Source organism: Spermophilus citellus (assembly GCF_964194105.1).
Source record: "Spermophilus citellus genome assembly, chromosome: X".
Classification (NCBI taxonomy): domain Eukaryota; kingdom Metazoa; phylum Chordata; class Mammalia; order Rodentia; family Sciuridae; genus Spermophilus; species Spermophilus citellus.
In genome coordinates, this window is record NC_138190.1 from 433,364 (window position 1) to 460,300 (window position 26,937).

The 26,937-nt window shown below is 63.9% G+C and overlaps 1 protein-coding gene across 1 annotated transcript; it reads left to right on the forward strand.

Moving 5' to 3' along the window:
• Positions 1-417: 417 nt before the first annotated feature.
• ASMT (acetylserotonin O-methyltransferase) lies at positions 418-10,230 on the forward strand (the record flags this gene model as incomplete). Its single annotated transcript, XM_081276889.1, has 8 exons — positions 418-530; positions 2,925-3,099; positions 4,129-4,258; positions 4,556-4,624; positions 5,422-5,540; positions 8,798-8,938; positions 9,491-9,613; positions 9,980-10,230. The coding sequence occupies exons 1-8, from the start codon at positions 462-464 to the stop codon at positions 10,228-10,230; spliced, it is 1,077 nt and encodes a 358-aa protein (XP_081133015.1). The 5' UTR covers positions 418-461.
• Between the last annotated feature and the right edge of the window lie 16,707 nt (positions 10,231-26,937).

The window sequence follows — 26,937 nt, forward strand, 5'->3', positions numbered from 1 at the left end:
GCTTCCGCCTGCAGCCCCAGGAGCCTGGGAGGCCGGGGAGCCTCCCTGGACCGTCTGCCCTCTAGGTCCCGCCCTGTGGGGCTGGGAGAGAGACTCTCTGCTGGGCCTCCGCCCCTGGATCCCCGGGGACAACCGGAACCTGCCCTGCCCTTTGGAAGGAGGCCAGGGCCTGGGACCCCCAGTGACCGTGGTGACAGCCGGGGAGCATCTTGGTTTCCGGTGTCCTCTGTCTGCTGACGGCCGAGGTGGCGTCCTGCGTTCCCCTGGCGACCGCGGGGCGTGTGCACACCCGGGCAGAGAGCAGATGGCCGGCCCCTCGGCCCCGTGATCCCTAGATAAGGCCCTGGTTCCTGGGGAGTCCGTCCCGGGCTCAGGCGCCTGCCCCACGGTGCGGTCCCCCAGCTGGCGCACGCACGGGGCCGGCGCTCCCTGGAGCAGCGACCAGGGGCTCAGACGGGACCATGGGCTCCACGCTGGACCCCGCCTTCCGCCTCCTGCAGGAGCATGCGCACGGCTTCATGGTCTCCCAGGTAGGAGCCCGCGGGGCGCCAGGGCGGGGGTGGGACCCGCTGCGCCTCCCGCACAGCCCCAGGAAGAGCCGGTCACTGCCCAGGGACCCCGTGGGGACCTCCCGTGGGGTTGCAGGAGGACGGTCTCGAACAGGCGCTGGGCAGGTGGCGCTCCCCTGTGGACCCAGCGCTCGGGAGGCTGGGAGGCCGAGGCAGGAGGACGGGAGGTCAGAGCCAGCCTCCGCCACAGGAGGCCCTGAGCAGCTCAGGGAGACCCTGTCCCTCAATAAAATGCAAAACAGGGTGGGGGCGGGGCTCGGGGGTCCAGTGCCCCCCAAAATGAGCGAATGCTCCCCCCCCCCCCGCTCTCTGTGGTGTGGGGGCCACCCTGTCCGCAGGGCGACCGTAGGGCCATAAGACGTCCCCACGCAGGGAGCAGAGGACGTCACTGAGGAAGCCGCAGTCACAGCAGGACGTGGGCCAGCTCCTGTGACAGAGCCATGGCCAGGGCAGGGTCCCCAGAGGACAAGTCACCCCCCCAGCAGGACCCAACAGAGCAGGGGGCGGGCAGCTCGGGGGGGGACGCAGTCTGTCCAGGGGACAAAAGTCACAGCCCGTCCAGCAGAGTAAGCCCCCCCCAGGGCCGTCAGTCAGTGAGACCCCAGAGGACGGGGGCCAGCCCCCTGGCAGCCAGGAGGGGGTCCAGCTGGCAGAACAGGGTCAACCCGCCTCCTCCCCCCGCGGCCTCAGCGCCCACCCGGCAGCGTCACCTCCACCTGACAGGTCGAGGTCGGCCGCGGCCCCCGCGCACCTGGCGCACTCTCCACAGAGCAGGTGGCCGGGGCAGCTGACTGGGCCCCAGCTCCGCGGCCCAACCCTCTGACCACAGGGAGGATCAGCGGCCTCCACAGAACCAGCTGGACGCGAGGCTCGCGCGGTCACTCAGCTGCCCCCAGCAGGACGGCCCCAGGTCTCGGGCGTCCACAGGACGGCCTCCAGCCTCCTGAACAGGAGGAGGCCAGGGCAGCCTCGCAGAGCCAGCAGCTGGTGCCGCCCCCAGAGAAGAGCAGGAGACTTGGGGACACAGCAGGCCACCCGTGAGGGCCACCCGGAGGGGACTGCAGGGACGGGGAACTGTCAGGGCTGTGGGTCCATTATTGTCATCGTCATTAAAACACAGTGGACAGATGGACAATAGTGTTGTCATCATGCTGCCCTCTGCTGGCCGCAGGGGTGCACGCCGTGACCCATGGCTCTGGAGGCTGAGGCACAAGGACCGCCCGGTGGAGGCCAGCCTCAGCAACTCAGCCAGGCGCTGCCTCTAAGTAAGACAAGAGAGAATGGGGACGTGGTGAGGCACCCCTGGGCTCCGTCCCCACCCCCCAAAAGGAGGGAAGTAGGACATGACCTCAGCGTCACGGGCAGAGAGTCGGCCAGCACAGGAGGGGGAGAGGGTTGACCCGAGTCGTGGGACGCGGTGGGTCCATGTGGCGCAGCGCCTCTCGACACCCTACCGACAGGCACCTGTGTCCTAGGGACCCACCTGTCCGATGCTCCACAGAGATGGCACTGGACCCTCCTCGTCTTGGGGACTGTCCCATTTTTCGTTTGACCTGTTTCCAAGGTTGAAATGTTGTAGCCTGAACAGGGGCTTCGTTCCTTTTTCATGGCTGAGCACTATTCCACCGTGCAGATGGCCACGTTGTGTTTTCATCCCTTGGTGGCCACTTGGGCTGCTCCTCCCTCTGGGCTCCGGGACCCAGGTGGCCACTCTAATACGCAGACAGCCTTGGGCCCCTGCTTCTCATTCTTTTTGAGTCTCATGCTCCGCCATGTGACAATTCTACGTGGAATCTAAGAAGCGGCCACCTTGGCCGGGGTCACTGGCCTGGAACCCAGGGACGTCCTCCACTGAGCCCGCCCGCAGCCCTCTGTGTTCATTAGTTCAGGATCGGACTTCTGGAGGCTGGCCTCCAACTCGCCCTCCTCCTGCCCCGGCCTCCCAAGCCGCTCAAGCGGCACCCACGTCCGGCTTGGATTCAGGGAGTTTGTCATTGTGTCACAGTGCGTCCCGCCCGAGTCACAGAAATAAAGAATGATAACAGACGAGTCAGACTTCTCCCTCCTCCGCAAGGCACCCAGGCACTGTCCACCGCCTGCTCAGCCCTGGCCACCCCCCTGCGTCTCCTGGACGTCATCACCCAGATTCCGGGGCCTCCTGGGCCAGCTCCTGCCCTCAGGATGACGTCGGCAGATGGCCCAGAAGGTCACCCACGAGCCCGACCCGTGCCACCTCTCTCAGAGCCCAGAGTCCGCTGGCAATGGTCCTTTAGGGAATCAGAATCCGGGCCTTGGGGGATCCCCGGGCGGTCACCAGGATGCCCCGGTCACCAGGACGCCCTGGCCTTTCCGCAGGTTCTCTTCGCCGCCTGCGAGCTGGGCCTCTTTGACCTGCTGGCCGAGGCCCCGGGGCCCCTGGACGTGGCGGCCATCTCCGAAGGCCTGGGCGCCAGCCCCTGGGGGACAGAGCTGCTGCTAGAAGCCTGTGTGCCCCTGCGGCTGCTGGACGTGGACACCCGCGGGGGGACGGGTGAGCTGCCGTCGTGGGGGAGGGCGAGAGGGCCAGCGGGTCACCGTGGACAGCTGCTCCCCGCCCACCAGGGGCGCTGTAGGGCTTGCGGCTCTGGGAGGCCGTGGGCCTTTAAGAGGTGGAGCCTAGCGGGAGGTGAGGTCACTGGGGGCGTGGCCTGCAGGGGAACCCTGGGACCCCAGTCTCTTCCTCTGTCTCTCTCTGCCTGATTCCTGGCCGCCTCGAGCAGAGCTGCTGTGGTCCACCACGCGGTCCTGCCATGATGCCCCGCCTGGCCACAGACCCGATGGTCACCACAAGTGACCAAGAGCCAAAGAACAGTTTCGTGTTTTTTCAGTGGGTTTTCTAAGGTTCTTGGTCACAGTGACAGAACCGGGAAGGAAGGGGCAGGCCCGTGTCCCTCCGCTGAGGGGCACTGTGAATGCAGAACCAGGTCTATGTGGTCCTCTGGGCGCTGACCCCCAGTTGTGTACCTCTGACCTGCGGCATCCACCACTTGTCCCCGTACTGCTCAGGGTCGGGCGACCCCGGGCCGCACCATCCCCTGGACTTAGGGAGAGCCCGTGCCCCGTTCCAAGGGACACTGGGGCTGCCCTGAGAGAACCCCGGGGGACAGGGAGGCTGCCCCTTCTTGGAGCCAGGACTCGCCCCTCGGACCTACGTAATGGGAAAGGCGCAGAGCAGGTGGCCATGGGTCCCTGCCCGCACTGCGCCCTCCCGGAGGGGACCCTGCGCGCACTGCGCCCTCACCCAGGGGGACCCTGCGCGCACTGCGCCCTCCCCACGGGGTCCCTGTGGACGGTCCGCCCTCCCCACGGGGTCCCTGGGCGCACTGCGCCCTGCCCGAGCGCACCAGGAGTGAGGACCCCCACAGGGCTGCCCGCTGCCCATCCGCGCCCACTCCTCCCGGCCGCCCCCACCCGCAGGGCTGCCCTGGGGCGTCGTGTGGAGGTCGCGTGCCCCGCGCTGGGGACGCCACGCCGCCGTGACGTCCACTCTGACGGGTCCCCGCCCTCCCCGCCTGTCCAGCCCGGTACGCGAACTCGGAGATGGCCCGCGCCTACCTGACCAGCCGCAGCCCCACGGGCCAGCGCGCCATGCTCCGGTACCTGGGCAGCACCACCTACCGCTGCTGGGCTCACCTGGCCGACGCCGTGAGGTGGGCGGGCCTCAGCCGTCCCCGGGGGCTCAGGTGGGGCCGGGGCTGGGGCGGTGACCCCCGGGGGAGGGGCAGGTGTGGTGGCCAGCAGGGGAGCTGTCCACACTGGGCCCTGCAGGGGGGGAGGCTGAGCCTGTGCCCAGATGCCGGACACCGGAGAGCTGCACCGGAGAAGCAGTGGTCAGCTCTGCAGGGGGATCCGCGGGTGAGGGGACAGGGTGAGGGGACAGGGCATCTCTGGGTCCTCCCGCGGATGCTCACAATGTCCGAGGGTGACGGCACCTTCCTGCTCCTCAGACAGGGCAGCAACCAGTACCTGAGGGCCTTCGGCGTCCCTGCGGGGGACCTGTTCTCGGCCATCTACAGGTGACAGCCCCAGCCGACAGACGGTCCTTCCTTAGGTCCCCTGCACCTGGAGGGACGAGGCACAGAGGCACCCGAGGTGTCATGGACAACCCGCCCTGCCACCGCCCCGTCCCCATCCCTGTCCCTGTGCCCGTGGACACAGATCCGGTCCTGAGAGGGGCCATCTGCCCTCCGTCCAGGCTCAGGTGCCCAAGCCCAGCAGAAAGTGGACGTGGGGTCCCAGGTCCCCAGAGCTGCCCGTCCCCGCCCCGACTTGGCTCACACTGGGACGGGGACCAGCCGCTGGAGAAGCTCTGGTGTCCTGCCATGGTACAGTGGCCATTCAAGGGACACCTCCCCTGGGGTCAGACTGCAGCACAGTGGCCCTTCGATGGCCATGTTCCCGGCTTCTCTTCCTGTCCCTCCCCCTCTCCGTTCTGTCCCCTCCCTCTGGGAAGCAAAGCCACAGAGAGGCCTCTGTACAGCCCCAGGGACCCCAGAGCTCTGGGCAGGACCCTGTCCCCTCCTGCCCCGTCCCCTCCTGCCCCGTCCCCTCCTGCCCTGTCCATCCTCCCTCTGGGCCCTGGGGGCGGGTAGGAGCTGCCCTCACCTCTCCTGAGGGACCCTGGGGACCCTCTTCCAGCAGGTCCTGCAGGGACCGTAGTGGACGCCGAGGCCCCTCCAGGTTCCCGGAGCTGCACCTGGTGGCCGCACTAGGGCTGCCGGCGTCCAGTCCTGGGGTCCCGGTGCCGCGTCACCCTGCGAGGCGTAGGTCGGGACCCTCGGTCTGAGCCTGACCAGCGCCGTCCCGCACCCAGGTCCCCGGCCGAGCGGCTGCAGTTCACGCAAGGTCTGCAGGAGATCTGGAGCGTCGACGGGCGGCGGGTGCTGACCGCCTTCGACCTGTCCCCGTTCCGTCGCGTCTGCGACCTCGGGGGTGAGTGTCCTCGGACGTGGGCACTGTCCTTCCTGCTGTGTCCGGGGAAAGTATTCACCACGGATTTCAGGGGACGCTCTGATGCCTGGGGTCTTGCAGAGGAAGAGGAAGAGCCTGGGGTCCCAGTGACCCGAGGGGCCGCCAACCCCAGGACTGGTCAGTTCCTTCAAGTAGGAAGTGACGCTCCTTCAGGTAGCTTGGGTGTCACTGTGACCAAAAGACCCCACAAGAACAATTAGAGGAGGAAGAGTCTCTCTGGGGCTCACGGTGTCCGAGGTCCAGTCCCTGGTGGCCGACTCCATGGCTCTGGCCCCAGGGGAGCAGAACAAGATGGCGGCAGGGCCTGGAGGAGGAGAGCCGCTCAGGACAGGGCACCAGGGAGCAGAGAGAGCTCTGCTCACCAGGGACAGGACAGAGACCCCCAAGAAACAGCCCAGGGACCCCCTCCTCCAGCCACACCCCACCTGCTGTAGTCACCACCCAGGGAGTCCATCCAAGTGGATTAATCCACTATGAGTCTACACCCAGTGAGTCCATCCAAGTGGATTAATCCACTTATTAAGCTACACCCAGTGATTCCATTCAAGTGGATTAATCCACTATGAGTCTACACCCAGTGAGTTCATCCAAGTGGATTAATCCACTTATTAAGCTACACCCAGTGAGTCCATCCAAGTGGATTAATCCACTACTAGTCTACACCCAGTGAGTTCATCCAAGTGGATTAATCCACTTATTAAGCTACACCCAGTGAGTCCATCCAAGTGGATTAATCCACTTATTAGTCTACACCCCGTGAGCCCATCCAAGTGGATTAATCCACTGATTAGTCTACACCCCGTGAGTCCATCCAAGTGGATTAATCCACTGATTAGTCTACACCTCTCCTAACCCACTCATTCCACCTCTGGACCGTCTTGCATGGTCTCCTGTGAGCTTTAGGGGACCCCGATGGCTGCACCCTAACACTGGTGACCTGACCGTCCTGTGAAGGCCAGTCCCTCCTGGCCACACACCCAGCCTCGTCTTATAGGTCGTCACCCCCCAAGCCAGTGTCCACTGCCTCCACTGCCCAGGGTCACGGACAAACAACTAGGGACGTCCTCCATCTGACTGTCACCGAGACTCTCCCAACTAGCCAGTCCCTGCCTGCCCACCAGGGTCAGCGGTGGATGGTGGACCACCCCAGTGCCTCCCGTGAGCCCCCCAGTGCCTCCCCGTGTGGCCCTGTGACACTCAGCTTCTGGTCACTGCAACGAAGGCCCGAGACATGCGACTGGTCAAGAGAAAAGTCAACTCTGGGTCACTGTCTTGGAGGTGGGGCCTTGGGGCAGCCGCACATGACGGTGGGCGCGAGTGGCAGAGGAGAAAGAAGAGGACGAGCCTGGGGTCAGAGTGACCCTGCAGCACACTGGTCCAGTGACCTCAGGTCCACACTAGGTGCCGCCACCTCCCGACCGCTCCAGGCTGGGGACCCAGCCTCTGATCATGGCCTGCGGGGACAGTGGCGAAGCAGACTAGCCCCCAGGGCCTGCCAGGCTCCCGCATCTGGGGAACCCACACCGCAAACCCGCTGGCCGCCGGCTGCCCATCCGTGGCCGCAGGGAGCCGGGAGTTCTCCATGGACCTCCACGTTTGGAGCAGGGAGCCTCGGTCCTTCAGGGAACGTGGACATAGAACACAGCCAGCTCCTCAGGGCTCAGGGGAGACTCTGCGCGGGACACTCTCGTCCCCTGGGGTCGGCCATGGGCAGGACCTCGCTCCAGATGGACAGGACCTCGCTCCAGTCCCTCCCTTCCCTGCCCGTCGGAGCCTCGGGCCCTCGCTCTGAGTGCGCCAGTCAGACTGAATGGAAGTCCCACTGGGGACAGTGCGCAGCCTGTGCACCATCCTGGGGACCACCCTGTGCACCATCCCGGCCTCCACATCTGTGCACCATCCTGGCCTCCACACCCTGTGCGCCATCTTGGTTTTTACACCCCACGCGCCATCTTGGCCTCCACACCCCGTGTGCCATCTTGGCCTCCACAGCTGTGCACCATCCCGGCCTCCAAACCCCGAGCGCCATCCTGGCCTCCACACCCTGTGCGCCATCCTGGCCTCCACACCCTGTGCGCCATCCTGGCCTCCACACCCCAAGCGCCATCTTGGTTTTTACATCCCATGCGCCATCCTGGCCTCCACACCCTGTGCGCCATCCTGGCCTCCACACCCCGTGCGCCATCCTGGCCTCCACACCCTGTGCGCCATCTTGGCCTCCACACCCCGTGCGCCATCTTGGTTTTCACCGAGGCCCTCTGGCCATGCTGATGGAGGGTGCCCGGGTGGAGCCATGGTTCTCAATGGCCCTTGGAGACTCGGGCCATGGGCCACCCTGGGGCCACCCACGGAGTCCTGAGAATTGCTCTCCTCACAAGCTTCGGACGCGCCACTGGTCCACGGGCCTCCTGGGGACAGACGAGGTGTCCCTCACCCCGAGCGTGGATGCTCCGTCCACCACGTCACTCTTGTTCCCTCTGAGAGGTTGGAGGTGCCCTCGAGGGGACCCTCCCTCGGGGCAGGTGTCCTGAGGTCCCCGTTAAGTCCTCCCGGGAGCCGTGACGCAGATGCAGCCCAGGCCCACGCTGTGGAGGGTCTTGGAGAGGGGTCAGGGCTGGGCACGGCCATCAGGGTGAGGCCCCTGGGTGGCATCCTGGAGGCTGTACGAGGACAGGCAGAGACCAGAACACGCCCTTGCCATGTCCCTCGCCGGGCACCACCAGGAAGAGCGCCACCAGCTGTAGCCGCTGACCACCAGAACCGGGGGCTGGAGAGCTACCCCTCCCCTGGCCTGGGCCCGAGGCCTGTCCTCCCAGAGGTCAGGAGGCCGGGGCAGGAGGATCGCGGGTTCAAAGCTCATCACTCAGCGAGGCCCCAGCCACTCAGCGAGACCCTGGCTCAGCATTAAAACCAAACCCAACCTTTTTTCCCTATTCTTTCCACGCGCCCTGCCTCAGGCACCCTGTCACAGTGACAGATGGCCCCGTGCAGCCCAGATCCAAGGGCCACACGCAGGGCTGGTTCCACAGGCTGAGGAAGGTCCCCGAGAGACACGGGAACCGAGGCCCCAGCCTCCCGTCCTCACGGCCCGCGGGCATCAGAGCCACCGCTGGGACACCTGGCTCTGGGCCAAGAGAGGGCCCCCAAGCGGCTGTGCCTGTGGCTCAGTGCGTGACGCTGGGCACGCTCCATGGTCCTACGCCGGTGGTCTCTTCCAGGTGGGGCCGGGGCGCTGGCCCAGGAGTGCGCCTCTCTGTACCCCGGGTGCCAGGTCACCGTCTTCGAGGTCCCCGAGGTGGTGCAGACGGCGAGGGCCCACCTCCCGCTGCAGACGGAAGGGCAGGTGGACTTCCGTGAAGGTAGGTGTCCTGGGGACTCCGGGGGGGGGGGGCCAAGTGACGTGGCGCACGGACCCTCCAGGTCCCCTCGTCCCGTGTCATCTCAAGTCCCCAAGCCCCACGTTTCGGTGACGGTCCCCAGCAGCGTCCGTCCCACCTCCTCTGTGCCCGGGACCTAGGGAGCCAACCGCCATCCCCAGGGTCGGGGCTGGACACAGGTGGCCGCTCCAAGATGGCGCCTGTGGATTTGTCAGGAAAAAACTAAGATTTTGAGAGTCGAGTGCTGGACGCCGTACTGGCCTGCGAGCTGTCCCCGGGCGTCCCTTGGTCAGTTCGGAGAGGCCCTGACGGGCAGCAGGCTCAGGCCAGCTTCTCGGTGGCAGCCGCTGGGGCCGCGTCTGGGGCTCTGTGGCCATCGCCTGTGTCCCCGGCCCGGGCCGTGGGGTCCGCCATCCCCGCGTGGCCCGTTGCAGGGGGAGACGGTCACCCGGGCTGCCCAGGGTCCGCCTCTGCAAGACTGGACCTGCTGGTCGCCGTGACGCCGGCCGGACGGGACCCTCCCGTGTGTTGCAGGGGACTTCTTTGAAGACCCCCTCCCCGAGGCCGACCTCTACATCCTGGCCAGGGTCCTGCACGACTGGTCAGATGAGAGATGCTCCCGGCTGCTGGCCAGCGTCCACCTCGCCTGCAGGCCCGGTAGGGGACAGGGTGGGGCGCGGGGCCTCCTGTGACAGGGGTGGGGAGTCCCGTAGGCTGTCCTCCAAGAGGAGTGGCCACTGCAAGGCTGGCCTCGAGGGCCAACGGACACTAGAGCCACCAATCAGGGAGAAGGCCGGGGCTCCTCGGGGGCCAGTCCGTCACGTGTCAGCAGACCTCTCCATGTGACGGGGCAGTGCCCAGCTGTCCTCTGAGGCCACCATCCTGGTGACCCTTGGGTCCTGGACCACAGCCTCTGTGTGTCCTGGGGAGAGTGCCCAGCTGTCCCCTGCGGTTACCCGTTCTGGTGGCCCCAGGCCCTGGGCACGTTCTGGGGCCCAGGGACAGTGGCTCGCCCCCCCCCAGGTGGCGGCGTCCTGGTGGTGGAGCGCGTGCTGGACGCGGACGGCCGGGGCCCGCTGGCCACGCTGCTGGGCTCGCTCAACATGCTGCTGCAGGCCGAGGGCCGCGAGAGGACCGCCACCCAGTTCCGTGCGCTGCTGGCGGCCGCCGGCTTCGGGGCCTTCGCGCTGCGCAGGACGGGCGGCGTCCACGATGCCATCTTGGCCACCAAGGCGCTGCCCGGAGCCGGCCACCCTGGGACCCGAGGACAATAAAGAGACGTGTGTCCGTCCCTGGTCTCTGCTCGTGTGACGGGGGCGGGGGGGATGGCCGCCGTCCTGGGCGCGTCTCGTCCTTACACAGGGCGACGTCCCCCGGCTGAGGGACCGGGCGGGAGCCCAGCTCTGCCCTGACCGTGGGCAGGTCCCTGTCTTCCGAGGTCCCCCGTGGGGCGCAGTGTCCTGCTTATGTCCTGACAGAGCTGAGGCCCCAGCAGGGGACACACCGGGGACAGGGCCTCGGTCCTCCTCCCAGCTGCCCTGGTTGACCCCTATGGCCACCAGCGACCCCCGTGAGCGGCACCTGCCGGGGACGGTCCTCTCTGCCTCTGTCCCCCTCACGTCACCTCACGTAGCCCCATGGGGACACCCAGGCAGCTCATGCTCCTGTGGATACAGGGACACGGGCAGAAGACCCCGAGGAGGGGACAGTGACGTCCCTGCCGATTCCTCGCCCCCTTCCCCTTGGGGCTCCTCCAGTCTGGTTCTGGGGACGGGGACGGGGCTTGGGGTCACACAGGTGTCCTTATGGGAAGAAGAGAGAAGAGAGCCACGAGAGAGAGGGGAAGCGTGTGGCAACAGACAGGGTGACAGCAGGGGACACCCTGCAGCACTGAGGCCAGCCAGGGGCCGCCCTGCAGGTGGGGCCCAGAGAGGGTGCCCGGTCTCCTAAGGCGCACAGCACAGAGAGCCACCCAGCCCGGAAGGTCCACTGCGGTCACTCTGGGAAACCTGTGGGTCACTGTGACCGCACGGAAGTGTCCCTGGTAGACGGTCCTAATCCAAGAGTGGCTCCGAGGACCGTGTCCCCGTCCCCCCGGGGTGACCTGTGTCACAGGGACCTTCTTGCAAAAGGGAGAGCGAGATTCTGGGTCGCAGCTCCCAGAGGGGCCGGTGGGTGGACTGGGCAGCAGGGTCGTGCCGGGCCTGGGGAGGAGCCTCTGGGCTTTCTCCCTGGGTGCTCAGGACCGCCTGGGGGACTCGGTCGCCATGGCGACATCCCGGGACCGCGGCAGAGCCGGCTCGGCATCTGCCGGCAGGTGGCGCCCTCGGGCCAAGGCTGTCCATCAAGCCGGCGGGGGCGGGGCCGGGGACCCGGGGACCGAGGAGCGTCCTGCCTGTCCCCTGGTGCCTTCCGCTCTGGGTCTCACGACACCATTTCCAAGTGGCGAAGCCGATTAAATCCGCGGCTGCCGGTTCCTTAGGGAGGCTCCCGGGGGGGGGGGGACAGGGCGACCTCAGGCCCAGGGGACAGGAGCTCAGTGGCCCACCCCCTCTTCCTCGTCCCCAAGGTGGGGGTCTTCGTCTGCGGCCCTGGGCAGGGGACACGGAGACCTGGTTCCTGGGGTTGCTCCTTGACCTGCGGCCCTCGGGGGACAGACGTGCTCACAGCTGCCCCAAAGTGGGGACCCCCCCCCCCAGCACGATTCCTGCAAACCTGTTGGACGTCAGAGCTGTCACTCAGGGTGACAGGCAGGAGCGTATTGAAGGAAAGGGGCAGGGGACACTCTCAAGGGACAGAGGGGTCCTCTCAGAGGGGACAGGGACAGCGTGCCCCTCCTGGCCTCCAGTTTTATTGGGGTCCCAGGGAAGTCTGCAGAGAGCCCCGCCCAGGTCCCCTCCTGACTTTGACGGACAGCAGGGTGACATCACACTCTCCAGTCCCCACGGCCATGGCCACTCTGGGTCCCCCTGGCCCCTGCTGCCTGGTTCTCAGTGGAACCTGTTCTTGCAGATTTTAGGGTTGGAGGAAGGATCCTCATCCCCCTGAATCCCGGGGCCTGGTCCGCATCAGGGTCCCAGAAGTCCCCCCTTCAGGGTCCCCTGGTTCCTCTCAGGGACATGCCTTCCCGCCTGCATGTCCCCTGCAGGTCACAGGTGGTGTGTGAGGAAGGTGGCGGAGCCTGTGCCCGGAGGCCAGGCAGGGCTGCAGGTCCAGGGCTTCGGGGAAGGAAGCTGTGGGGTCAGCACTGGGGGCCGTTGATAGAACTGTCCCCTGGACCTCGTGTCCCACCATCTGCACCCGTCTGTCCTCTGTCAGTAAGGCTGGTCAGAGGGAGAAGTTGATAACTGTTTATTTATTTATTTGGGGTACCAGCGATTGAACTCAGGGACACCCGACCCCTGAGCCCCGTCCCCAGCCCTATTTTGCATTTTATTTAGGGACAGGGCCTCACAGAGTTGCTTAGGGCCTCGCTTTGGCTGAGGCTGGCTTTGAACTCGCGATCCTCCTGCCTCGGCCTCCTGAGCTGGTCGACAGGTGGCCAATGACGGTTTGTCTTGGAGACATAAACGGAGCACGCCCTGCCGATCCTTGCGGGGCACAGAGTCACGGAGGAGGGACGCAGGAGAGTCTGCAGCCTCCCTTGGAGCCCAGCTTCCTGTACTTAGTCCACAAAGTCCAACGTGAGAAATGCTGGACCTTCTAATTCTCAGCTTTTCCAGAATCCACAGACCCTGGTCAGCAACGTGCATGACCTGGGGTTTCCCCGTGTACAGTGGCGCTCAGACATTGCAGGCAGCCCAGGAGGAAGGTGGTCCTGGGGAGGGCGCTGGGTCCGTGGCCCTTGCTGCCCCCTAGTGGGTGGGCATTAGCCACTGCCTCTAGGTGTGGGTGGCCGGCCCTGCAGGGCGCCCAGAGGGGGGACCTGCTCTGCACTGACCTGGGGGCTTTTCACAGCCCCTAGGAGAGGCCGAGGTTCCCCGCGGTCCATCTCCCAAGGGCTGTGCATGCTGCCTGCGGGGTCCTGGAGCCCCGGACCCCACCGGACCCCGTCCTCTGCCCACATCGGGGACCTGTCAGCAACGACGATTTGGGCAGAAGTGGGTCCTGAAATAGCCGGTTGCTGAGCAAAGAGTCGCCGAGAAGTTGCATTTTTAGGAAGCGGAGACGGAGGAGGCTTGGAGCGCAGGGTGCTGGCCCCGGATGCCGGGATCCGTGGGCCAGGCCGGGGCTGCGGGACACAGCGTCCAGCTCAGGAAGTCCGCAGGGCGTTGCTGGCTGCCCGGGACCAGGCGGGGGACAGGGAGGGGCTCGGGATCTCCTTTGGGTTTGGGGGTGGGTGACAAAGCTCTGGGGTTGCAGAACGACCCTTGCCCACAGTTCTGCAGGCCTGTGCGACTTCGACGGTGACGTCCACGCTGCTCCCTCCCTCTAGGACCGTTTCTCGGGCCCCTGCGCCCTTGACTGGACACTCTGTCCCCCTTGAAGCCCCCCACTCCTCTCTCCCAGGTCTCTGTCCCACGGGCTGCAGCCACCCGTCGCCTGCCTTGCTCAGCCCCTGTGGGCACCTTAGGTCGTCCCCTCTAGGGCCACCGAGCCGGGCGGTGCGTCCCCACGGGGAGCCACCCGGTGCCTCTTGGGCATCTGCCAGCCCTGGGGAGGAAGGGTCAGGCCAAGCCCCAGACGGCGCCTGGCCAGCCAGGACCTCGGGACACCTGCCATGGGAGCTCGTGCTGGCCGGTCAGAGGCAGCAAAGCCGTCCAGACCCGATCCCGGGCGGGGGTCCAGCTCCCTGGACAGCAGATTGAACTGCCGTCATTCCAGGGCCTCCCCCGCAGGCTGCTGTGCACCTTTAACCGGCAGGAACCGGGCTCCCAGAAACCAGAGCTGGGGCGTGGGGCGGAGCCTGGGGCGTGGGGCGGAGCCTGGAGCCTGGGGCGGAGCCTGGGGCGTGGGGAGGGGCCTGGGGCACAGGGTGGAGCCTGGGGCGTGGGGCGGGGCCTATGGGTGTGAGGTGGAGCCTAGGGTGCGGGGCAGAGCCTAGGACGCAGGGCGGAGCCTGGGGCGTGGGGCGGAGCCTGGGGTGTGGGGCGGAGCCTGGGATGGGGGCAGAGCCTAGGGCACAGGGTGGAGCCTGGGACGTGGGGCGGAGCCTGAAGTGTGGGCGGGGCTTGGGGCGGGGCCACCTCCCAGCAGCGGCCGCCCCTGGCTGCAGGTCCTGGGCTCAGGGGGAGGTGTGTGTGTGTGTGTGTGTGTGTATGTTTGTGTGTGTGTGTGTATGGCAGGGGGGCGGGTCCTGTGTGTTTGCGCGCTCATGTGCAAGCATCTGCCTGTGGGCGTGCAGCGTGCGTCAGAGGTGTGTGTTTTCTGTTTGTGAGTTCGTTTCTGCCGGCCGTGTACATGTGCATGTGTGCAGGGTGTGTGTTGGCACGCGCTCACGCGTGTGCATGCTCGAGAGGGTTGGCGTAGGTGTGGCCAAACGTTTGTGGGTTTGCAGGACTCTTGTGCACGCGAGGTTTTTTTTGCATTTGTGTAGGTCTGTGTGTTTCCCTGTGCATGGGCCTGTGTGTGTGTGTACGCGTATGCTTGTGTGCATCATTGTGTGTACGAGTGCACTTCTGCACGCACTGCACGTGAGTTTGCGTGTGGGTGTGCATGAGTGTGCGTGTGTATCTGCATGCATCTGTACTTTTTCCTGAGGTGCTGGGGGTCAAACCCCGGGCCTGTCCCGCGCGAGGCAAAGTGGGTACCTCGAGCTTTGTCCCAGGCCCCCTCGGTTCCGTTTCTGCATCTGCGGAGAAACCACCAAGAAAACCGGGTTGACCGGTTCCCAGGGGCAGCGTTTCCAAATTCCATTAAATTCCCTGAGCTCATTCTCACCGTGGCCACGGAGGCAGCCACTGGAGACCGGGGGTGGAGGCTCATAGGCTCAGGCAGCCCTAGACCTTGCTTTGCAGAGCCTTCGTGGGCGCAGGGAGGTGGTCTCCAGGGGAGAGGTGCCCAGCGCTGTGTCTGCAGGTTTCACCCCCGTCCAGTGTCGGATTTTTCTTTCTTGCTTTTATCCAAATGGATCTGCAGCCTTCTTGGTCCAAGGCCTCCTGAGAGGCTGAGGCTGTCCAGTGGGTCCTCCTCCCAGCGGCCTGCAGACTGGCCTCCGCCTGCCACCCTGCGCACGTGCTCGGAGATTCTCTCTGCGCATCTCTGAGCTGTCTAGCGCCCGCGTGTGACGGGCTCCGTGACTGGATGTCTGACAGCGAGCAAAAGCAGGATCTTGAAGAAATATGTGCACACGTCCGTTCAAATCAGCAATATCCACGACGGCCTGGGGGAGGAAGCCACCCGTGCATGCACGAATGGTGTGTGTGCGCAGTCACGTAGTGGAATATTACTTGGCCTGGAAAAAGGAAGGGGACTCTGACGTCTGCTAAAGTGGAGGATCAAGCCGGTCAGGAAAGGCCTCAGGCTGTAGGAAGCCACTTGCTTGGGTCCTGAGAGGCGTCATATTCCTAGGGACAGAAGGTCGAATCGTGGGGGCCGGGGGCGTTAGGGTTTCAGGCGGGCAGTTTCCCGTGGGGGATGAGAACTGGAACTGCGAGGCCCTATAATCCCTTAATGCCCCTCAGCTGGCCACCTCAAACCCGCTGTAATGTCACAACTACGTCACGTGCCTTAGGCCTCAATGTCCAGCACCGCACGCTGACGCAGCCCCGGTGCAGCCCCTGGTGTGGACACAGCGCTGGGGCCTGAGATCTGCGGCCACACGGGGAGCAGGAGGCTCCGAGCCTCTGAGCCTCCAAGGAAGGCCGGGTGTGCCATGCACCCCCCTGTGTCCCAGAGCAGATCCCTGTCCCCGCACACGGGTGACAATCAAAGCCCAGGTGAATGGAGGGGCGCTGGGGCCTGGGGGGGGGTCAGGGCGAGTGGGGGGCGGGGTGCAGACCTGGGAATGGGGGTGGGGGGCAGAGGGCAGGAGACTTGGAGATGGGGGAGGGGCTTAGTGTGGGGGAGGGGAACAGGAACGGAGGGGGAGACCTGGGAACGGAAGGACTGGGACAATGAAGGAGGGCGGGGGACCTAGGAATGGGGTAGGGGACACTGAACTGGGAAGAAGGGACCTAGGGATCAAGGCAGGGGCGTGGGAGTGGGGGAGGGGCATATAAATGGGGGAGGGGCATAGGAGTGGGGGAGGGGCGTGAGAGGGGGAGAGGCACAGGATGGGGAGGGGCCTAGGAGGAGGGGGAGGGGCGTGGGAGTGGGGGAGGGGGCTGGAGGTGGGGGAGGGACACAGGAGGGGGAGGGGCATAGAAGTGCAGAGGGGCTTAGGAATAGGGGAGGGGCGTGTGAGTGGGGGAGGGGCGTGTGAGTGGGATATAGGAGTGCAGGGGGAGACCCGGGAGTGGGGAGGGGACCTAAAGGTCGGTGAGGGTAGGGGTGGGGACAGAGGACGGGGCTCGGGCACACAGGGATGCGGAGGGGTCCCCGGGCCTGGCCTGGGGGTCCAGGAGCGGAGGAGGGAAGGACGCGGAGCTGGTGGCCCTGGGTCCCGACGCGGCAGCTCTGGGGACACTGGGGCACGGAGCTGCAGGCGTGGGGTGGGGCCTGCGGTCCGCAGCGGGTGGCCCTGGGCGGCGGGGCTGTCCCTCCAGAGGCGGGCGGGGCGCAGGTGCGGCGGCGGCCGGCAGGGGGCGCGCGCGGCCCGCGGTTTGCTGGGCGCCGACCGAGCGCTGGGGGTTCCCCGCGGTCACAGCTGTCGCCTGGGGAGGGGGACCGCCGTGCCCTCCCCGCCCGGAGTCACCCCGCAGGCGCTGGGTCCCCCGCGCCCAGCCCGGCCTCGCCCCACTCGGGTCTCAGGCGACATCTGGAGATCAGGGCGGTGGCTGCTTGGTTTGCACGGGGGGGGGGGGACCCCGTGGGGTGGAGGCCACTTCTCGGTCCCTTTGGGAGGCCGCCTCTGCAGACCTGGTGCCCACAGCTCGGGGTGGACATTTCCCGTTTGCAGGTCCAGGGCGCCTCGGCGTCCCCGGCCCTGTGACCGTCTGTGGCTGTGGCAGGTCTGTGTGTCACGTGAGGGCACCTGGGTGTGATGGCGAGGTCCGTGTCTAATTGATGTCCACGTCCCGTCATGGCCGAGCCGCGTGGCGGTGTGGATGTCCGTGATGCTCTCACCTGCCCGGCCTCCCGGCCTCCTCCGCAGCCCCGTCATCCCAGAGACTCGGGAGGCTGAGGCAGGAGGATCACAAGTTGGAGACCAGCCTCAGCAACTTACTGAGGCCCTGGGCAACATAGGGAGACCCTGTCCCCAAATAAAAAATAAATAAATAAAAAGGGTTGGGGACGGGGCTCCGTGGCCAGGCACCCCTGGATCAATCCCTGCTACCAAAAATGGGGGAAAAAATCAATTGTGGGGAAAATTCACAAAACATGACATTTCCCACTTTGGTCATTTTTCAATGGGCAGTGTCATCGCTGCTGGTGTGAATAATGTCCCCTAAAGAATGTCCCCCACATGGGGACAGCTGGGTCCCCAGCGTGGCCTCCTGGGGGTGTTGGAATGGACCCCCGAGCCCACGGAATCCCAAGCTTCTGATTCTGGGAATATTTCAAATAAAAAGCCCGATTTGGGAATCACAAACCTAGGACTTGCGCTTTTTTCCTATCAGTGGACATTCCTGTGGAGCTCTAATTATGTTCTTAATGTATACCTCAGTGTCACACGACTCCGCAACCTGATGCCAACCCCCGTCGACCTTCTGTCTTTGTAAGCTGAAGACCTCAGGCAGACCCTCACAGTGACAGCGATCGCCACCCAACGTCCGCTGAGCCACCGTCCATGAAGCACCGAGTCCTCGTTCCCCTACCTGAGTCAGGGGCCTGGGTCAGAGGCCTGGATTAGAGGCCAGGGTTAGAGGCCTGGGTCAGGGGCCTGAGTCAGAAGCCTGGGTTAGAGGCCTGGATTAGAGGCCAGGGTTAGAGGCCTGGGTCAGGGGCCTGAGTCAGGGGCCTGAGTCAGAAGCCTGGGTTAGAGGCCTGGGTGAAAGGGCTTCATTAGAGGCTGGGTCAGGGGCCTTAATTAGAGGCCTGGGTTAGAGGCCTTGGTCAGAGGCCTTGGTCAGAGGCCTGGATTACAGGCCAGGGTTAGAGGCCTGGGTCAGGGGCCTGAGTCAGAGGCCTGGGTTAGAGGCCTGGGTGAGAGGGCTTCATTAGAGGCTGGGTCAGGGGCCTTAATTAGAGGCCTGGGTCAGGGCCCTGGATTAGAGGCCTGGGTCAGGGGCCTTAATTAGAGGCCTGGGTTAGAGGCCTGGACTACAGGCCTGGGTCAAGGCCTGGATTAGAGGCCTGTGTTAGAGGCCTGGGTCAGGGCCTGGGTCAGAGGCCTGGGTTAGAGGCCTGGGTCAGGGGCCTGAGTCAGAAGCCTGGGTTAGAGGCCTGGGTGAGAGGGCTTCATTAGAGGCTGGGTCAGGGGCCTTAATTAGAGGCCTGGGTCAGAGGCCTGGACTACAGGCCTGGGTCAAGGCCTGGATTAGAGGCCTGTGTTAGAGGCCTGGGTCAGGGCCTGGGTCAGAGGCCTGGTTAGGGGCCTGGGTCAGGCCCTGGATTAGAGGCCTGTGTTAGAGGCCTGGGTCAGGGCCTGGTTCAGAGGCCTGGATTAGAGGCCTGAGTCAGAGGCCTGGTCAGGGCCTGGGTCAGAGGCCTAGTCAGAGGCCTGGGTCAGAGGCCTGGATTAGAGGCTGGGTCAGGGCCTGGATTAGAGGCCTGGGTCAGAGGCCTGGATTAGAGGCCTGGGTCAGAGGCCTAGATTAGAGGCCTGGGTCAGGGGCCTGGGTCAGGGGCCTGGATCAGAGGCATGGTCAGGGGCCTAGGTCAGAGGCCTGGATTAGAGGCCTGGGTCAGGGCCTGGATTAGAGGCCTGGTTTAGAGGCCTGGGTCAGAGGCCTGGATTAGAGGCCTGGGTCAGAGGCCTGGATTAGAGGCTGGGTCAGGGCCTGGATTAGAGGCCTGGTCAGGGGCCTGGGTCAGAGGCCTGGGTCAGAGTCATGGATCAGAATTCTGGGTCGGAGGCCTGTGTTAGAGGCCTGTGTTAGAGGCACAGGTCACAGGCCTGGGTTAGGGGCCTGGGTTGGAGGCCTGGGTAGGGGCCTGGGTTGGAGGCCTGGTCGGAGGCCGTCTCTGGGCAGCTTCTGACCTTCCCATTGCGCTGACCTCAGCTGTGCTGGCCATTCAGGGAGGAGGGAGCCCCGGCCTCCCCAGCGCCCTGGCCTCCGACTGAGGCCCCATGAGCTGACAGACAGTGCAGAGGACAGCGCTGGGGATTGTTCTGGGGGAGGGCGGTGACCCAGGGGCCTGCAGGGACAGGACGTGGAGCAGCAGGGACCCGGGCAGCTTTACGGCTCCGTGGGACCCGGGGGTGGGGTGACCCTGAGGAAGCAGGAGGGGACAGAGGGGCTGACCCACGGCGACACCCCGACGGCCGCAGATGCCCATTCACGTCCCCAAGAGGACCTCGAGTGACACCGCAAGGACCTTCCTCAGGGGTTTCTGTGCCTCGACTGAGAGGCCTCGGGGCCCAGGGGCTGTGGAAGGTCCCTGTCCCCAGAGGGACACAACCTGAGCCCCTCACAAGCTTCCCGTGTTCCTGGCCTGGTCCAGCCGGTGGCTTCTAGGACCCCGAGTGGCCCAAGGACGCCTGTGTCCCAATCCTCGGGGCCCCCCCAGCCTCTAATTTTGATAAGGGTCCAGCAACCCTGGACATCCCCTAGAGGAGGCCGGGATCCAGCCTCCACAGATCCCCCTTCTTGCAGGTCAACCTCCCCCTGTGGCTTTTTTGGGGGGGAACCAGGCATTGAACCAGGGGTGCCCAGCCGCGGAGCCCACCCCAGACCTTTAATTTCTTATTTAGAGTCGGGGTCTCGCTAAGTCGCTTAGAGCTTCGCTCAGCGGCTGAGGCTGGCCTCCAACCTGCCGTCCTCCTGCCTCAGCCTCCCGAGGCGATGGGGAAAACAGGACATTTTAAAAGCATCTTTCAGGCCAAACCTTGGATGGCCCCGGTTTGCAGATTGTCCTGGACACAGGTTTGCTCCGTGCCAATTCTGTCTGTCCAGGGGGCTCTCACACCCTGGGTGGGGTCACTCCTGGCCCCCCGGTGTGTGGGGCCCAGAGAGGCTGCCCCACCTCCTGCAGTGCACAGCACAGCCCACCCCAGAGCACCCCCAGCCCCAGAAGCCTCCGGTGCCCAGGAGACCTGCAGGACAACGGGTGCTCTGTCCACCCAGCTCCGTGGCCTCCGGGAGACGAGGCCAGCTCTGGCGACCGCAGAGCACTGACAGTTCCCGGGGCCGAGGATAGGCGCGGTGACCTCGCAGGGCGCAGAGGGGGCGCTTGGGCTCTGAGTCCCTGTAGACCTGCTGTCCCCAGCCAGAGCCATGTGGCCACGGTCAGCAGCAGCCGGCGGCGGTGGAGGCCCCTTGGGGTCTCCCTTTCTTGCAAGAGGCCATTCCGTGCAGGCGCAGCGGGTGGGGCCGCCCTCCCCGGAGCAGCGGTGTCCGGTGGACACGGCCGAGCCCTGCGGCTGGAGGCTGCTGGGCCTCTGCCCCTGCTGCCCGCCTGGTGGACGGTTTGGTTTGTGGCCCCGGAGGGAAGCGGAGGCAGCGCACTGGGCGCCCAGGTCGCGGAGGCCAAGCTGCGAGGCTGAGCGCGCATCCACCTCGGGGAGGGAACCCTCCACCCCAGGCTGCCCCGGCCCCGGCCTCCTCTGGACTGTCCCTTCTCCTTGGGGACCTCCAAGGTGGGTTGCAAAAACCACGCACCTGGTCTCTGGGGACAGTGGCACCCCGTAAGGCGAAGTCCCCGGCCTCGGGGCACTTTGAAGAAGGCACCGCGGCTGCGCTGGGCGGATCCCTGGCTTCGCCACCTGATGCCGCTGGCCTCTCTAGAGGGCAGCTGGGCAGGCGCTGGGCATTCTGCAGAGTTTGGGCGCCTGGGAACCGACTGGGACCTCCCCACGGAGCCGTCAGAGTTGAGCCCAGCGAAGGTAAAAATGTCCTCCCCAGGCTCCAGCCGGGGACCCCTGGAGAGGTGCGAGGCCCAGAGCCGAGGACCGAGGAGGTGCCGGCCCTGTACGGTTGCCCGTGGAGGGTGCTGACCCCAGATGGTGGCCTAAGGGTGATTTGTCCTCTGAAAGCTCAGGCACCCGCCGGCTCTGCACGTGGCTGAGGCTATTTTTTTTTTCAAATGAGATGGACATTTAAGTCAGCAGGACCCCCCTCTCCCTGGGGGGTCTCCAGAAGCAGGTCTGAGGTGGCCTCTGCCCTTGGTGACACCATCTGCCATGATGTGGTCACAAGAGCCTAGTGAATGCCAGGGGCCGTGACTTTGAACCTCAGAACTGTGAGTCCAATCAACCCTTTTTTGCTTTGCAGACAAGCCTGGCCTCGGGTATTTTCTGATAGTCACAGCAAATGGGTTGAGTCAGGTTCCGCTGCTGCTGCTCTTCCCAGCTCAACGGGGAGCCCCGGGCCACTTAGATCCACCAGGGAGGGTCCGAGCTTCCAGTACAGGAGAAGCTGCAGGCCAGGAATGGAACTGGCTGGTCATCTGTGTGTCCTTACGTCACCTGTGATCCGTGGCCCTGGAGGTGGGGACACACAGACTGAGGGTTTCAGGGGTTCAGTCCGTGGTTGGCCGATGCCATGGCTCTGGCCCAAGGGGAGGCGGGACATCATGGCGGAAGGGCCTGGAGGAGGAGAGCAGCTCAGTCAGGAGACGGAGAGGGAGGAGGAGAGTCACATGGGTGGCCCTGGGGATCGAAGGGGAGAAGGGCAGATCTCACGCGGGCAGGATTTGGTCCCAATGAGCCCAAGTGTCATGCACACTGTTGTGCCATCATGCACTGAGCAATGGTGCGTTCCAGTGGATTAATCCACTGACTAGTCTACACCCGTGTGTTTGCACTCCTGGGCTCACAGGTGACGCTGTGCATCGAGTGTCACCCTCCAGGCCAGCTGCGGGAACCCCCAGAGCGGCTCCCAGGGGCGCACAGAGCTTGGCTGATTTCTTTCCCCGTTGGAGGCTCATCCCATTTGTCAGGGGACCTACGTGTCACCCTGAGACTGAGCCTCATCCTGGCGCCTGGTGACACTTCCCTTCTCCACCCCCGAAGGGCTCCCAAAGCCAGCCCCATCCGAGGGTCACCCCTTAATGGCAGCAGATGGGCGGCTGCCTGCAGTATCAGGAGGGACCTGGGTCCACCCGTGCGTGAAGCCGCCTGCCCAGGAAGGACGCGGCTCGGCTGGACCCCGGGGACAGCAGCTCCTGGAAGGGGGTGACACATGTAGACCCAGGGACGCGGTTGGTACCGGGAGCCAGTTTCCCGCCAGGTTCTGGAGGGAGCCAGGAAGAAGCCCTACGGAAGCAAGTGGCATCGACCAAGTTCAAGGTCCCTTCCCTCGGTCCCCCCCGTCCACCCTGAAGGCAGCCGAGAAGACCAGGGTGACAGCGGGGCTGAGTGCAAACCCAGCCAGGGGGATGCTCTTTGGGGTTCACGTGTCACAGCAGCGAGTTGTCATGGAGAGGGCCATCGTGGGGACAGGAGGGACACTGCCCTTTCCCGGAAAAATCCCACAAGTCTTGGGTGAATGGGTGGAAATGACCTCTAGGGTTCTGGGACTTGGTGGCCACTGTCCGTGCTTCATTTGCTGAAGAACTTGGTGGGGACAAGCCGTGAGGTCGTCTGTGACTCCTTCTGAAGGCACAATTGTGATGGGCCATCCAGGGGGTCCACTCGACTGCGCTGAGAGATGCCAGAATGGACACCCATGAGGGCAGCTTCAGAGAATATGGGCACCTGGGACTGGACACGGGTGGAGTGAGTGGGGATGAGTGGGGGTGACAGGGTCTAAACTGGGGTCCAGGAGGAGGAGGAGGAGGAGGAGGAGGAGGAGATGGAGGAGGAGGAGATGGAGGAGGAGGAGATGGAGGAGGAGGAGATGGAGGAGGAGGAGATGGAGGAGGAGGAGATGGAGGAGATGGAGGAGAAGGAGGAGGAGGAGGAGGAGGAGAAGGAGGAGGAGGAGGAGGGAGGAGGAGGAGATGGAGGAGGAGGAGGAGGAGGAGGAGGAGATGGAGGAGAAGGAGGAGGAGGAGGAGGAGATGGAGGAGGAGGAGATGGAGGAGGAGGAGGAGATGGAGGAGGAGGAGGAGAAGGAGGAGGAGAAGGAGGAGGAGGAGATGGAGGAGGAGGAGGAGATGGAGGAGGAGGAGGAGGAGGAGGAGGAGGAGGAGGAGGAGGAGGAGGAGGAGATGGAGGAGGAGGAGGAGATGGAGGAGATGGAGGAGAAGGAGGAGGAGGAGGAGAAGGAGGAGGAGGAGGAGGAGGAGGAGATGGAGGAGGAGGAGGAGGAGGAGGAGATGGAGGAGAAGGAGGAGGAGGAGGAGGAGATGGAGGAGGAGGAGATGGAGGAGGAGGAGATGGAGGAGGAGGAGGAGATGGAGGAGGAGGAGGAGAAGGAGGAGGAGAAGGAGGAGGAGGAGGAGGAGATGGAGGAGATGGAGGAGAAGGAGGAGGAGGAGGAGGAGGAGATGGAGGAGGAGGAGGAGGAGATGGAGGAGGAGGAGGAGATGGAGGAGATGGAGGAGAAGGAGGAGGAGGAGGAGGAGGAGAAGGAGGAGGAGGAGGAGGAGGAGGAGGAGATGGAGGAGGAGGAGGAGGAGGAGGAGGAGATGGAGGAGAAGGAGGAGGGAGGAGGAGGAGATGGAGGAGGAGGAGATGGAGGAGGAGGAGGAGATGGAGGAGGAGGAGGAGAAGGAGGAGGAGAAGGAGGAGGAGGAGATGGAGGAGGAGGAGGAGATGGAGGAGGAGGAGGAGAAGGAGGAGGAGAAGGAGGAGGAGGAGGAGAAGGAGGAGGAGGAGAAGGAGGAGGAGGAGGAGATGGAGATGGAGGAGGAGAAGGAGGAGGAGATGGAGGAGGAGGAGAAGGAGGAGGAGGAGGAGGAGGAGGAGATGGAGGAGGAGGAGGAGATGGAGGAGGAGGAGGAGATGGAGGAGGAGAAGGAGGAGGAGGAGGAGATGGAGGAGGAGGAGATGGAGGAGGAGGAGGAGATGGAGGAGATGGAGGAGAAGGAGGAGGAGGAGGAGGAGGAGAAGGAGGAGGAGGAGGAGGAGGAGATGGAGGAGAAGGAGGAGGAGGAGGAGGAGATGGAGGAGGAGGAGATGGAGGAGGAGGAGGAGATGGAGGAGGAGGAGGAGAAGGAGGAGGAGAAGGAGGAGGAGGAGATGGAGGAGGAGGAGATGGAGGAGGAGGAGGAGAAGGAGGAGGAGAAGGAGGAGGAGGAGGAGGAGGAGGAGGAGGAGATGGAGGAGGAGGAGGAGGAGATGGAGGAGGAGGAGGAGAAGGAGGAGGAGAAGGAGGAGGAGGAGATGGAGGAGGAGGAGGAGGAGGGAGGAGGAGGAGGAGGAGGAGGAGAAGGAGGAGGAGGAGGAGGAGGAGGAGGAGGAGGAGATGGAGGAGGAGGAGGAGGAGATGGAGGAGGAGGAGGAGAGGAGGAGGAGAAGGAGGAGGAGGAGATGGAGGAGGAGGAGGAGATGGAGGAGGAGGAGATGAGGAGGAGGAGGAGGAGGAGGAGGAGGAGGAGGAGATGGAGGAGAAGGAGGAGGAGGAGATGGAGGAGGAGGAGGAGGAGATGGAGGAGGAGGAGGAGGAGATGGAGGAGGAGGAGGAGGAGGAGGAGGAGATGGAGGAGAAGGAGGAGGAGGAGGAGGAGGAGATGGAGGAGAAGGAGGAGAAGAAGGAGGAGGAGGAGATGGAGGAGGAGGAGGAGGAGGAGGAGATGGAGAAGAAGGAGGAGGAGGAGATGGAGGAGGAGGAGATGGAGGAGGAGGAGGCGATGGAGGAGGAGGATGTGAAGGAGATGCATGCTTGCCTCCTCTTGTCAGGTGCGCCCATGGGTGCTACCCTTTCCCAGGACATGACCCCCCTCCTCTTGTCTTCCACGGTGCACTCTCCCGGGGGACTCGCCAGGGAGTCCCCAGCTGGTCCATCTTAGATCAGGGCTGCATCCTTTAGTCCCTGTGGTTCTGAGGCTCCAGGCTCTTGGACTGAGAAGATGATGGTCCCTCAGTCTGTTCAGTCTTCCGATGGCCATTGTGGTTCCGTCCAGCCCCTGATGTGCACGTCCCCTTGAAGGGTGCCCAGGGCTGTCCTGGTGGCTCTGTTCCTGTGGGAACCTGACCCTCACCACAGGACCTTCACACGTGCCCATTTTCTGTTACTATCACAGAAAATCTGAGACTGGATGCTTTATAAAGAAAAGAAGTCTGTTTCACTCCAATTCTGGTGACTCCTGGGCTCTTGAGAGGACCCTGCTGCATGACACCATGTTGGGAATGTGAGCAGAGGTGTAGACTAAAAGTGGGTTAATCCACTTCAATGGATTAACCAGGTGGTGACTGCAGCAGGTGGGGTGTGGCTGGAGGAGGGGTCCCTGGGCTGTGCCTTTGGGGTCTCTGTCCTGTCCCTGGTGAGCAGAGCTCCCTCTGCTCCCTGGTGCCCTGTCCTGAGCTGCTCTCCTCCTCCAGGCCCTGCCGCCATCTTGTTCTGCTCCCCTTGGGCCAGAGCCATGGAGTCAGCCACCAGGGACTGGACCTCAGAGACCATGTGGCACCTTGGGGGACACTCAGGCCACTCAGGGTACATGGGTCCTCTCTGCAGCTGGACCGTGTGGCCTCCTTCCCCGACAGTGACCCCCAGCCCGGCTGATCCCGTTGCTCATTTTGCTGTTTTATATAAATAAATTTAAGGGATTAATGGAGTCCGAGGGTGAGCAGGCGCCAGGGCTGGGGTTTTCTCCTTTTGTCTCACACTGTGTTTGTGACTCATTCGAGTCACCGAGTGTCCTTGAGTCTCTCAGCCACTGCTGTTCCGCGTCCTGTGTGTGACTAAGGCTTGATTTATTCATCCCCTCTCCCGCTGAAGGGTGCTTCAGAAGTCCTCGAGTTGGAAACATAATAAATAAGTCATGGTGAGCATTCTTGCTCATACCGGTTTTCACCTCTGTGACGGTTCTGCTCGGGTAGAATAACCGTGTTGAAGGGTGATGGGTGATTTTTTTTTTAATTGATGCATGATATTGATGCCTGTGACATGGTCATTTTTTTTTTTGTTCAGAATGTGTGATATTCAAATTGCAGTAATTAGCAGTGAAATCTCAAATATTTGCTATTTCATAAGAGCTTTCTGTGACTGTAACACATTCGAGAGACAATTCGCTTATAGAGACGAAAGGTTGCTTTTGGTTCTCGCTTTTGGAGGTTCCAGCCCAGGCTCGGTTGGCCCCATTGGTTTGGGTCTGAGATGGCACGTCATGGCGGGAGGGCGTGGTGATAGATAAATGGCGGCATTTGGGGGGGTCTGCACCATTTTATAAATGGCGGGAAAATCTGCACCAGTGAATTAAAGTACAAGTGTGTCCGCTTTCTGTGACTGTAACAAACACCTACGATAGTCACGTTATAAAGATAAAAGGTTCGTGTTGGTTCCTAGTGTGGGAAACTGAGTGGCCCCATTGCTTTGGATCTTGGATAAGCAGCACATCCTGGTGGGACGGCGTGGAAGAGTGAAGTCACTCACCTCCCGAGCCAGGAAGTAAAGAGGGTGAGGAGGAGACTGAGGTTCCCACTCCCAAACCCAATGATCCAACTCCCTCCCACTATGTGCAACCTCTTAAAGGTTCTACTTCCTGCCGACCAAGCCTTCAACACACAAGGCTTCGGGGGACAGTCAGGATCGAACTGTGGGACGGAGGGTGGTCGTCCAAGTCCCCGGGAGCCAAAACCAAGCTGCGGTGGACAACAGGAAGGGTGCATGGGGGAAATCTGAGAGACGGGAATGGGACAGTGTCTCACCCATGGTAGCGCTCTCTCTCTCTCTCTCTGTTTTTAAGAAAATAACGCTTTTACGTCCTTGAAAAGTCACCTTTGCCCACCTTCT